The sequence below is a fragment of the Lycorma delicatula genome, chromosome 1 (assembly GCF_047948215.1).
Source record: "Lycorma delicatula isolate Av1 chromosome 1, ASM4794821v1, whole genome shotgun sequence".
Classification (NCBI taxonomy): domain Eukaryota; kingdom Metazoa; phylum Arthropoda; class Insecta; order Hemiptera; family Fulgoridae; genus Lycorma; species Lycorma delicatula.
In genome coordinates, this window is record NC_134455.1 from 272,290,890 (window position 1) to 272,305,267 (window position 14,378).

A 14,378-nucleotide genomic window follows, 5' to 3' on the forward strand; every position below is an offset into this window, starting at 1 on the left:
CATCCACCTACAGTATATTTTTTGTTAAAGTAAACTGTGATTATTTAATAAAAAATCAACCATTTACTCTTTGTCATAATGCTAATTTTAATTAATTGCCATGGATTATTTTAACAAAATAAAACAAACTGGAGACAAAAAGAGACTGAAGATGGAAAGAGATATTATTTCTATCTAAATAAGAGTAAAGTAAGTTTTATCTTACTACCGTAAATATAATACTGATCACAGAAATTTTTTAAAAACCTAAATAAATAATAACAATGGAACAGTCTAATGCCAAATTTATTTACATATAATCTTTTTTTTATATCAGAAATTTAATTTTTTTAATCAATAATTTCCTCTTCACCAATAACTACTGCATGAAGGATGTTCATAAATTTTCTTACCTATTTTTGTAGCTGAATAGATGTCTTCAATAGGGAAAATTCCTCCTAGACCAAACAGCAAGACTTTTGCTAATGCTGGGATTAATTGTGTTGTAGTCACTAACACATTAACACAACTAGGCCTGAAAAAGTATCAAACAATATATTAAAATAAATGAATGCCAATATCTGTTTCTAAATTTAAATAAGTTCAAAAATAAAGCGATATGGATTAATTAGTTACTGACTTCTAGATGTGAAATAATAAACAGCCAAAGAACTTATAAAATACTACCTTCATGTTGAACTATTAAAGACACTCATAATAATATAGATGTTTAATTACTTTTACCACCTTTGAAAAATCTTGAATATATTTTTCACATTCTTGTATGATTATAACTTATGCTTCTTCTTTTATAAATGTGGTATAGTGAAAAGTGAACACAAAATAGAAAAAGTATCATATAAGTTTACCAAGAATAAAAATCAATTTTGGATAGTGCAGTTTAGTATTTATAGCAGAAAGAACTAGTAATAAGTTAGATTTTGCACAATCTTTTTTTTTTGTTCTTGGTGAACAAAATACTAAGAGCCATAGCTGGTTGTACTGGGGCTTTGCTTACCTCAGTGGAAAATTTCTTAAACCACACATGTTACTTTTCACTTCTTCCACAAGGCAATTGTATTCTTATGCAAACAAAGGTATTTTAAAGTCACTTCTCTTTGTTTATATAAACCTATTTCTCAGTATTTTGATGCTGAGAAAAGCACATTCCTTTGGGAACGTTGGAAATGTGATCATCTTCATTTCTGACTTGCTAACACTGCGCGATCTCTTAATCAAACCATAGATAGTATGAATGAAAAGAAGTATCTATTTCCAAGTGTAAACTTTGGGTCTAAGCACTTCACTATTTCCTGCTAATATGCTTTCATTAATATCTCCATAGATTACTTTTATAACTGCACTTACAGAAGAACTTCACAGAGTTACTTCAATCTCTAATATTCTTTCTATTTAGGAGTTAAAAGAGGAAGTCATTTGTACAGATTACATTTGCTTCAAGATGCAACATTTAGCAAAAGAAAAAAGACTTTATGTACAGCTAAAATGTCTTTCATGGATTTGAGTAGCAGATCATTGATCACTTCAGTCAATTCCTTCTTTATTTGAAATGTACTTCACAGTCATTCCAGGCTTTTCTATGATAGTATTCTATTTTGATTGTAAACCTTTTATTATAGGACCATGAGTAGCTGACATCATCAGTACATTGAACTTATCTTTCCATTTCAATAATGTGACATTGTTTTTCTGCTGCCAGATATCAAAATTTTAGAACTTTTCTAAAACAGTACTGTTGGGTTGCCTGTTCTTTTTAAGTTAAGTATTTTGCACATTTTTGTTGATTAGATAAGTAGATTGACCTGTATTGAAAATTTAACAAAAACTTTATCTCTAATAACCCTTTCTAATAAAATGTTTCATAATATCAAACAATAGTAAAATTAAACATTAAGTTTTTTGTAAATACAATTCTTCCAGAATACACCAAGACATTAAAAAAATAATCATATAATGTGCATGTTGTTCATATAACAATTATCTTCCACTCTTGTGGTGTTTATTCTTTATTTGTAAATAGTGTTGGAAGTCTAGTTTTCTATACCATAAAACCATAGGTTCGTCCAAATACAGGTTTTCGAAGGTAGTAACACTACATTAAACTTAATAAGTTCCACCAAAATATGAATTATTTTGCATACATGAAAATCAGTATGACCATGGGCACCATCATAAAAGCAAAGGCATCTAAGGATAATCTCAAATATTTGGTATCACCAAAAACGGCCCCGATAAGTCTTACTCTTTAAGACTTTGGGGGTTGGCATCCCCATGGCCCTAGCCTAAGCAGCTTTTCTTCCTATTACACCTGAGTTGCTGAATTCTTTACACTATACATCTTTCTTTTTCTGTTTAGCCTCCGAAACCACTATAAGGTATTACTTCAGAGGATGATATGTATGAATGTAAATGAAGTGTTGTCTTGGACAGTCTCAGGAACAACCATTTCTGAGATATGAGGTTAATTGAAACCTAACCATCAAAGACACCAGTATCCACAATCTAGTGTTCAAATCTGTATAAAAGTAACTGCCTTTATTAGGATTTGAACCTTAGAACTCTTAACTTAGAAATCAACTGATTTGCAATTATGAGTTAATCACTAGACCAACGCAGTAGGTTTACACTATACATTTACATTACACTAAGAACACTACACAAATTATAACAAATACCCTTACACAACATCCTACACTGTTTCTTCTTACACTTATACTCAGTGGTGTTGCAACACCATACAAAATGCAACTGTAACCCAAGGTGGAAACTATTGTGCCGGTGGGTGGATGGCTTTACGTAGCGAGTCTCGAATGATGTCCTTTGAGCACCAGGGTGAACCCAGTTGTATGGAGGCCTTACTCCAGTACATGTGTGCTCTGCTGGAGTGTCCATTAAATCACCAGTACTCGTGAAAACCATATGGCAGTTCCAAAAAAATATTATTTTGGTGGTTGTTGGTCTACTCGAAAAAACCAACAAAAAAAGGGGTTTTAAGAGACGTCAACCTACCTTGTCACCCAAAGAAATTTTCAGTGATAAGGATATGAGAAACATTACGTAATGTGTTAAATATTCTTCCATGAGCCTTTCTTGTGTAGGTACAATAGGAAGGTAAATGATCTGCTAAGGTTTCTTCCTTCCTGATTAATAAATGCATTATAACAGCTTGTGGGTCTGTGAAATCAATAAAGAAACTTAGGAGTGGCACCCTGCTACATGAAATCTACAATGAAGAGCAATGTCGAAACTCCTAGTGCTTAGGTATATGGTATCAGACCAAGTGATAGTGGAGCTCCCACTTAATTTTAACAAAGGAGTGATCTTTTGCTGAGACTTGGCTGACGTTGAGTTACCTGTAATTAGGGAATAGCTGTTATTGCAGTCAGTCATGTCTATGTGGAGGATTATGAAAAGGGAGAATGGTGTTGATGTACCAACATAGTACATAAACCGTACATAAACCGATGAGTTTTGGTACATCGGTTTTGACTTTTTCCAGTCTTACTGTACTTGACAGAATAAAGATTGGTTACCTTTCTATTTGTATGTGACCATATATACCAAACTCTAGATGCTGCTTCCAATGTAAGGGTTTTGGTCACACCAAAATTGATTGCCAAAAGGAACAGGTTTGTGCATGTTGCAGCCATGTGGGTCATGAAGATAGCACACATGCTGAAGAAAAATGTATAAACTGCAAAGGTCCACTTTTCACAAGGTCTCAAGAGTGCCCCCTTTACAAGGAAGAAATGGCTATATTAAAGATCTGTACTGAGCAGAAAGTATCCTTCCCTGTTGCTTGTCGAGAATACAGAAAATCCCTGAGCATAAGAAATCCTGTACAACCCAGTATTAGTTTCTATCCTAACCTGATGTTAGTTTAATTCTAACCTGGTGTTAGACTATCTCAAACAATGTACGAAAAGATAAATAATGCTCCTTCTGCTTGTTTAAAGAACTGACTAAATTGGTAGAAGCTTTATCGGAACAAGTAAAGTCCCTCACAGCTGCAATTACAGTGTTGAACACTGGAAAGAAGGTAACTTCTGTTAGAAAGACCGATAATGGTTTTGGTGAAATGACAAACTATGGTGTACCAAATACCATTTCAGCTAGTACATCACCAAATAAAACTCATGCTGCACCAATAATGCAGCAAGCTACTAAGATCCCAAGGGATGAACAAAAAAATCATCGCCTGGTATAGTATCTCCGGCCTCCCAGGCTTCCAAGTATCCATACCACCATCTTGAGATACCTTCAAGAATATGGAGGCAGATGAAGTGCACAAAGAAACAAATCATTTCCTTAAAGTCTTAAGCATAAAAGAGAAAAATTGAATAATATTTGATAAATAATCTGCTAGCAGTATTTTACATACAATGAGAAAAATTAATTTTATGTGTACAAATATTATTCATTGGAATGTTTGCAGTGTCTGTTCTGGCATGATGATACGGAAATCCTACTAAAGAATGAAAATCCTTTAATACTGAGAATTTTCTAATACTCGTTAGGAAGTTGATTGTATATACATGTTGCGCTTCTACTGAGCTCTGGTTCATTCCCACTTAGAGCGTAGCTTATTTTTATTGATCACCTGGTCTACCGCTCTTAGAATGCTTGATGCAATTCATCATTCATTCATCTGTCTTATTACAGGTGCATTTCGTTCAAGCCCTGTAGTAAGTTTACTGGTGGATAGTGGTGAGCCATCCCTTTGGAATAGACGAAACCAATAAATCATTCAACCTTTGATGAAGTGTTTTCTAACCCATATATGAGTTGATAGCAAGAATAGCCGATATCTATTGCTGCTCTACCAGGCATCAGAGCTCAGCACCTTTTTTTAGCTCTAAATATACAATTACCTCCAATTCTTACTGTTGCCCCATGCTATTACCCTCCTTGGCGGCCTTCTCTCAATAATTACTGCTTTAATCTTTGTCAACATCATAAGAAGTTTTATATAGTTTATATGGACAGCTCTATAAACTTTAATTCTATTGATTGTGAATTTGTGGTTGGGAATAGAATATACATGTCTGATCTACCCAGTATCATCAGTGTTTTTGTTGTGTTGAGCTATATGCTATTAATAAGGCCTTAAATATAATTAGGCCAACATTTTGACATGCACTTGTCTGTTCAGATTCCTTGAGTGCCTTATAGGTGATTAGAGACATGTACTCCTGTCGTCTGTGATAAACAGTCTATTATCTCTGAAATGATTTAGTGTTCACAACTGTGAGCTTCTGCAGGATTCCCAGCCATATTGGAATTTCAGCCATGAGTGCAGCAAAAGAGGCTTGTTTCCAGCCTCCTTTTACTAATTTCGTTGTTTTTGATGATTTTGTCTGCTTTCTGAAGAGAGTGATTGTGATGAGTGGCAAAGTGAATGGAATACTACCATCAACAATAAACTTTGTCCTGTTAAAAATACTGTAACACAATGAAGCTCCTAATGCAGGAATAACCATCAAGAGGAGATTATTATTTGCCATTTGCGAATAGGGCACACAAGACTTACTCCTGGATATCTCATGACTCAGACCAATGCACCCATATATATATATACATCTGGACTGCCAACTAACAGTACACCACATCTTTGTAGATTGTATCTGTTATGTGGCATTGCGTCAGAGGTTTAAACTAGGGCTAATTTTCAAACATATGTTAGGAAACAATGAGATGAGATTACTGAATGTTTTACGATTTCTTAGGGCCGTTCATTTATATTCAAATATGTAATTTTTACTATAGTATGGTTAAGCCTTTTATACCATTTATCTTGATTTTAGAATATAGAATAGGCACTTTACAACAATCTAATTAATGAGTTAATTTGTAATTGCTTATTACAATAAAATTCTGTCCAGGTACTGATAAAATTTTGTTTTGTGTCCCAGAAAAAACCAAAAGACAGGTGGTAGTGAAGGTTACTCTTCCTACATTAGAGTCAATGATTAATTTTAATGTCAGTTGGTAGGTATTGGCAATTATGACTCATTGTTAGAACCATAACAACATATATTTTTAATATATAAAAAAAGGAGCTAGATACACTACACATATATTAAGAAAGAATGAAAAACAACTGTAAACAAAAACAGTTTTCCATCTCTAAAAATGAAAACTCCATTTTCCTCAGACCACAAGGTCTCAGAAAAAATCAGCCAACTCAATATGACTCAGCTGATTTGATTTTATTTGTATGGAATTTCTCTCGCCACCACCCCATTCGGTCGCCCTAAAGCATAAGACTGAATGTCTGTACCACAAACGGCTACTGAGCTTCGAATCAGTTTAGTGACCAGTGTCCTAACTAGCTCCTAGAGCTAACCTAATTGCATGAGCGAACTAAGCATGGTGCCACACACCACTTGCTTCATTTCCCACCGTTCACTTGTCATATATTCTAAAATGGGTAAGTGCGGGGTGCACCTACCCCGGTAGTTAATGGGGTTTGGTAGTTGATGGGGTATCAACTACCAAAATATATATGACATTCAATAAATTAAATTTATCAAATCAAGTCAGCAATTCACTGTCACAACTAGGTCGCTGAATGCCAGCAAGTACTTGTCCACCAATATTAAAGCATTTGGAGCTTTAATTGGCTGATGGCCAGCCATAATTCTGGGTAGCTTTCCACAGCAGTGAGGTAGGAATCTTTCCCTTAAATAATCTACTGATGTTGGATGAACAAAGCAATGGCATCAAGGAACACCCACACAGTCCGACAATGCAGCTCATGCCACACTGACTCACCGCTTATGAGTGGCCAATTTTCCCCTTGACCTCTAAGTTCCAGGGTGGCCTGAGTTCTGGCCCCCCAAGAGCTGGGCAGTCGAACATCATATGTTCATTCGACTGGACCTCCCCGCAGACACACAACTCATCAGCTGCCAGGTGGAACTGAAACAAATATTGGTACAAGTTCGTGTGGTTGGAGAGCACCTGAGCACTCATTGCCCTTAAAAACGAAGGAGAGGCATACCATCCCCCCAAATCCTGTATAAATCTATACAAGGACCTTCCCTTAGTCGTGGTGTGCCATTCTTGTTGCCATGCATCCATCGTGAGGCTGTAAAGCCTCCTTCTCAGGCAGGAGATGGGCAACTGAACGAAATTTAGAACTGGTGCAGTGTGATCACCATTCCACTCTGGTACAGGCCTGGCTCGAAACCACATCCCAAATACCTCCCTACCTCTTCGCAACTTCCACATGGCTGCCTGAACTTTCACCACTAAATCGATTGGGAGAGCCTTTCCCAAAACGGTGGTAGCCTCGTAGGAGGTTGTTTTAAAAACACCAGTGCACTATTAATGCTTTGTGCTTCTTAAATTCTGAATAAGTGCTCTATTTCTGTCCAACCTATGCGCCGAAATGAACGCAGCATAAGAGGTCATACTTTCAAGGACACCTTGGTACACCATGTACAAATGACGCCCAGACATCCTGTAATCCTTCCGAGCAATCCTCCTAAGCTTGTGCATCACAGAGACAGCGTCCGCCAAACAAAATACCTAGGTACTTATGAACCCTAACTTGGCTGATCACACAGCCTTTTTACTTAATAATGGGGTTACGACTATGATAATTTGTCTGCATTCTTGAGAAGCATAAACTTTGTGTTGGGCACAGAAATGGTACCAACATTTTGTTACCATTGGTAAGGATATCCCTGGTAGAATTCTGAATTGGTCGGCAGTCGATGTTTGCGAAAGCGATCACCGAATAATAGTTTTTGTTTAGGTAGGTGGGTTGCGCGGTGTCATTAGGGCGGACGTTCCTGTTCAGTAGGGGCTCTTCCTGCACAGGCGGGCGGATTGGCCCAAGTTTTCTAACATTCTAGCGGCCAGGCTGCGAGTTTTTACTCGAAGTCCTATTAGACGACCTGGCAGAGAATTTCTCTTCTGCGGTAGTAGAAGTCGCTGAACACTCTATCCCAAGAAGTACAGGTTGAGAGAGAGTAGCTGGATGGTAAACTCGGGAATTGACTGCGATGAAGCGGACTTTGGGCCGGCTCAGGAGGGCCGCACAGCGTGCGGATGATCTTGATCGGCGTGCAGTCTTGATAGCGGATTATCGTCAAAAGAGGATCGAGTATTTTCACAAGATTAGGTCTTCTAAACGTGATTCCTGGCGCTCTTTTGTACAAGAGCAAGGGAATAAGGACCCATGGGGTGTTGTCTATCGAGTTCTTGGTCATAAGCGGAAAAAATACATTCTTCTGTCGGCTCTCTCGACCCAGGATGGTGTTGTTGATATAGATCGTGTCCTCACTCATCTGATGGACGATCTACTTTCAGATGATACCGAGGCTGGTGAGACCTCGTATTAACGACGTGTCAGAAGGGGAGTTATAGGTTTTCGCTCTGAGATTATGTCTTCAGAAATTACTGAGGCGGAAGTCCGTCAAATAATGTGTAGTCTAGCTAGATATAAAGCTCCTGGATATGATGGTATCACGGTGGTGCACCTTGTTCGCACGTTGCCTGTCATTGTTGGTCCTCTGACTAGGGTTTTCAACACGTTGCTTTTTGCTGGGCACTTCCCAGCGTGCTGGAAACGTGGTGTATTGAAACTGCTCATCAAGGGTGGCGACAAGGATCCCACTGTAAGTTCCTCTTACCGTAATCTGGCACTCTTGTATAAAGTAGGTAAGGTTTTCGAGAAGGTCTTGCACCTGCGCATTAACAGTAGGTTAACTTCTAACCATCGGGCTTATCGGGTTTCCGCCCCGATAAAGGCACAGAGGATTCGCTTCTTAGGGTCATGGATTAGGCTTCAGCCAGCGAGTGCAAGTACGTACTCGGTGTCTTTTTGGACATATCCGGGGCGTTCAACAACTAGTGGTGGCCCTCTGCCGTGTTTCAATTGCAGCAGCGTGGTTGCACGTTAAATGAGATAGAACTCTCTCAAGCTATTTCAGCGTCAGAACTGTCGTACTTCGTGACGCCAGTTCGGAGGTAGGAAAGACCCTGTCTAAAGGTGGTCCACAGGGCAGTGTACTAGGTCCACTCGTTTGGGTCGTTGAGTTCGACTCTCTCATGCGATTGCGGATGCTCAGTGGCTATCGCATCGTGGCTTATGCCGATGATGGGCTGTTGCTGGTAGAGGGCAATTCGCGTGCCGAGATAGAGCTCAGAGCAACACAAGTATGTAAGGTATTAAGGTTGTGGAGTCTTCAGCATAAGATGGTTTTCAGTGTGGAGAAAACCACTATGATGTTTTCGAAGGGTGGCCTAGCCGCAACCCGTCACCCGCGGGTTGTGATGAACAGTATTCCAATTAAGTATGTTACAGTTCAGAAGTATCTGGGTGTTATCCTTAATGAGAGGCTTCTCTTCAAGGAGCACCTCAGTTTGTAGCGAAGAAGGCCATCGATGCTTTCTTCAGTGTCCGTAGATTCATCCATCCCGATTGGGGGTTGAATTACCGTACCATTCGAATTCTATACTAAGGTGTCCGTGAGGCCATAATGTTGTACGCTGCGCCCGTCTGGGCTCATCATTTACAATTTCAATGTTATAGAGACATTCTTTTGCGAGCCCAGCGTCTTCTACTGTTAGCTGTTGTTGGTGGCCACAGGTCTGTTTCACGAGAGGCAGTCACTGTAATTGCCGGCATAAAACCCTTAGATATTTTGGCTACAGAGCGTAGCCAGCGGTACATTTTTAAGAAGGGAAGCCTTCTAACATCAGAGCGTATACGAGAAATTGATGACCAAGGTTTTGACTCTTGGCAAGCTAGGTGGAACGATTCTTCTACTGGTTGATACACGCATGGTATTTTTCCAAATGTTAGGGAGTTGGGAGCTATTAGTTGGGTTTCCCCCAATCGGCATATTACACAATTTCTTTCGGGACATGGTGCTTTTAGGAATAGTTTGGCTAGGCTTAGGTTGTTGACTCCGGCTTGTGAGGTCGATGTCATGGTAGACCATGTCCTGTATTTCTGTCCACGGTACGAAGCTGAGCGTACCAGAGTTATAAGGGAACTTGAGAGAGTTAACTCCTTCTTTGATTTAGGAGTCAACTGGAGGACTGGACAATTGTGGCTGGCTTCCTTCGATTCCTCGCTCAACGTAGAGCGGCCGAAGGGATTTAGTAGAGTAGCAAACCGGGCGGCTAGGGTCCGCCTGGACAGTCTGATTGACCGAAGGTATGCGCTCTGGCAGCGAGCCACGATTACTTAGAAAGAGGTGACTTTGATCGTTCAAGCTGTCGGCGGGACGGCGACTGCACTGCCGATGGGCATGGGATGCCATGCATCCATGAGGTGTAGCGGCGTTTTGACGAGGGCATATTAGAATGAGCAGACGACACTGTCGGCGGGATGCGGCTGTACTGCCGAAGGACATGGGACACCACGCAGGCGTGAGATGTAGCGACATATTGACGGTAATTTATTGTGGTGAATGTCACGTGGAGCCGAGTTGGAGTAGGATGTCTGTCCACCTCTCCCTAGTGGACCAGAGTGGAGTCCGTAATTTAACCTAAGTCTGGATTTATTAAATTTAAGCTGAGTTCACTAAGGGAACTACGAGGGTTATTTTTTTTCAAGGTCCGATCGATCACGAAATTAAAACCACAGTGAAAATAACCAATTTTTTATTTGTAACAAGTTACAAACATAGTTACGCTATTTCTCTACATAGTCGCCACTCCGATTTAGACATTTGTCGTAGCGTGGTACCAACTTTCCAATACCCACGTCATAGAACGGAGCCGCCTGAGTTTTCATGAGAATGCATCCACTGTTTGGATTGTTCTTTTGTTTCTTCAGTTTCGAAATGGACCCATGTCTCGTCCCCTGTTATAATTTTGTTCAAAAAATCTTCTCCTTCATTGTGGTAGCGCTGGAGAAACGTTAGGGAGGCGTCCATTCTCATTGTTTTGTGATGGTCGGACAGCATCTTGGGAACCCATCTCGCACACAGTTTGCGGTACTGAAGTCTCTCATTCACAATCGTGTAGAGAGCTGACCTTGAAATTTCAGGAAACAAATCACTCAATACAGAAATTGTGAACCGATGATTTTCTCGAATTGCCTCATCCACTCGCTCAACGAGATCATCGGTTGACAATCGCTTCCTTCCCTGACCTCCTGCATCATGAACATCTGTACGTCCTGCTTTAAAGTTCCTGCACCATTGTCGCACTTTGCTGTCACTCATTGAAGTTTCACCGTACACATTAATTTTTCGTCGATGAATTTCAGCTGCATAACACCCCTCAGCCTGAAGAAATCGAATTACCGCACGCCCTTCACACTTGGCGGGAGATGCTATTGTTGTAGACATGTTTACGTGCTACCTGCGGGTTTAGAACTAAACGAAGTGACGCGACGTGATTGAAGGCCATACTAGAGACGCTGTGCAACACATATGCGGAAAAGTTCATCCGATTTTTGCGCGGGTTTTTATTTCGCGACTGATCGGACCTTGAAAAAAAATAACCCTCGTAGAACTAAATTTCGTTGTTGCGATCAACATATTTGGTGGTATGTTGTGTTTATTTTGCCTCGAATTACGAGACATTCATGAAATTGGCTCATAATAAGTAGAACTGGGCGCGGGGTTCATGCTTTTGCGAGTTCGGTTAGCTAGTTCAGAGGGATACGATGTAGGACATTCAAGATGTTCGGACGAGGCCTACAGCGAAGGCAATAAGCTGAATTATTAAATCACTTATGCAAATGTCTACCGAGGCATTTACATCGGTGGCATCCCAACGAGGCCAGGCTTATTACTATGAGATGTAAAAAGTCAGAGGGCGATAGACGACTCCCGTGAAAGCCCAACAGGGCATGAATGAAACGGGGGGGGGGGGGGGTGCTGTGGTGACCGGAACCTCACTAGGCGGGTGGTCTTCCCCTACGGGGTTGAGATGGGCACAGAAATCTTTAAATTTTGAATGTCCATCCAGCCATCTGCGGTTGACAAGGCCGCTTGCCTTGTCGTCTAGCTGCGGTCATGAGTTTCCACGAACTAACAGGAGACAGTCATCGCCGAAAGCCTGGGTCATGACCCCTTCCGGGAATGTCGGTCCCAAAAATCCGTTGAACACCAGGTTCCACAGCAAGGGACCAAGAACAGAGCCCTGCGGGCTTCCCCTGCTGACAGACGTTTCCACAACCAGGTGCGCATCCTTAAACAGAACCATGCGATCAGACAAGTACTATAGCCTGCAGGGTTACGGGAACATTGCGGCGTTCAAACTCATAGAGGACAGAACCCCAACACAAGGAAGGAAATGCTGCCTCTATATCAATAAAAATTGCCAAAACATATTTACAGTTGGCGCTTTCCACCTCGGCAAGAGCATTTAAGATGCAATCCTCGGTTCCAACGCCTTTCATGAAGCCATACTGTACCTTGATTTAGAAGTGAGTTCATATTGATGCTTTCCCAGAGCCGTTCCACAACCAGCCTTTCAAGCAACTTGCCGATTATCGGCAAGAGGCTGATGGTTCGATAACTGCTGACCTCACTCGGATCCTTTCTTGATTTTAAGAGTACCCTCACCAAAGCCACCTTCCAACAAGTCGGAAAGCAACTCCAGCTTATGCACACCGAGAACTGTCTGCCAAGCGGCTCTGTTATGACAGGCAGCAGATGATAGAAAATATCCGGGTCAAGTTGGTCAATTCCCAGTGCCTTTTTCAGTGCCATTCAAGAAATCACTTGGTCTATATCTATGGGATCCACAACCCGTACGTCAGGGAATGGTGTCTCACCTGCCCTAACGCATCTGCTTCACCCTCCGGAGCAACCGCAAACAGAATATCCAGGAACGCCTGGTAAGTTGCCACAGATGTTGAAGTGTGGTCGTGACCACCAAACCCGCATCGAACACTGGACAGCACAAGCAATGGCTTTGGCCGGTAATATGACTTCGCAAGCTGCCAGGGGCTGCGCTGCAACTTGTGCATGGAGTCTTGCCAAAACTAAATTGCATATCATAATTTATTATTATCCATTACCATAACCCTGGTAACAGTCAAGTCACATCCAAAGTACCTAAAATCAGTTACTCATATCAACCACAATAATGGATTTTTTTTGTTAAATTTTGAGTTTCTGTTGTAGTCTCAAAAATTACTTAGTTGAAAAGTAGATCAATAACTGATACTTTTTCCTTATGAATATGTAAAGTTCTCTGAAAACTTTAATAAAGCACAACATGCATGAATTAATTCAGAAATGAAGTTCAAAACCATCATGTTTAAATTAGCTATAATGATGAATTTCAGAGCTTTAAAGTCAAATTTCAACTTTTATTTTAAGAAAACAGAACTTATTTAAATCTATGAAGGATTATAAGCACTAACATAACAGTTGGATAGTTGGCTTTTGAATTTGACATAATTTTTGAATTACACTTCAAAACACAATAACATTTCATCATAAACCATCATCAATGGCTGGCTAATTTAAATAACAGATATGATGAGTAACAACCAACAATTTTTTAATCTTAAAGGAAATATTTTCTGATTTCTCTACACATTGTTTATGACATCAAAGAGAAATAACAAGAGCTCAATTTTTAAAGGTGTAACTTCAACAACAGAGAAATCTGAAGTCTCAAAATTACCAGAATATGGGCCTAGGCTATCTAGTGTTAAATTTCTTGTTTGATACTCCTTTGTGATAAATAACTTATTACTCCCTGATTATTTTAACTTTTCAAGTTTCTAAAACAACAAAACTTTATAAATAGGCGATTTAAAAAGAAACAGAATATAAACTACACACATTACCTGTTATTAATAAGTGTCAAACATTTGATAGCTAATGTTAACCAGTTATCAGTTGTTGACTCTATTTCAGAACGTAACTGCAACCAATGATCCCGTTTACCAGGGCCCAAAAGACCTTTAAAACAATATAAAAAATATTTAAAGTAGTATTATTTCATCCACATAAAGATATTTATTATACAAACAATAAAAGTTATTCATATTAGAAAAATACTGGTTACATTTTTATCACAAGTTTTTTATCTTTATTGTGGATTAACAGACAAATGTAACACAAATGAAATATTTATCATAAATAATGACATTTCTTGCAAAATAGTGTATATGAAAATTAATGTAAAGTAAATAAATGCTGGTCTCCTTGGCGCGAGTGGTAGCATCTCAGCCTTTCATCCGGAGGTCCTGGGTTTGAATCCTGGTCGGGCATGGCATTTTCACATGCTACTTGTCATTCATCTCATCCTCTGAAGCAATACCTAACGGTGGTGCCGGAGGTTAAAAAAAAAAAAAGTAAATAAAATGTTCACTTAACTTTTTCATTGCTGTTATTACAATTCTTCTGATATATCACTGTCTCTTGTCATTTACTCTGAATACATAT

General features: G+C 39.6%; 1 protein-coding gene across 5 annotated transcripts in view; it reads right to left on the minus strand.

The window, feature by feature from the left end:
* LOC142331717 (protein phosphatase EYA1-like) overlaps positions 1–14,378 on the minus strand; it is a 321,428-nt gene that overhangs the window by 30,462 nt on the left and 276,588 nt on the right. For all 5 annotated transcript variants that reach the window (XM_075377768.1, XM_075377758.1, XM_075377778.1 and 2 more), the window contains exons 14-15: positions 13,778–13,892; positions 393–514 (exon numbers count right to left, since the gene is read on the minus strand). In XM_075377768.1, the coding sequence (XP_075233883.1) occupies positions 393–514; positions 13,778–13,892 (237 nt within the window). The remainder of the gene's footprint in view (positions 1–392; positions 515–13,777; positions 13,893–14,378) is intronic.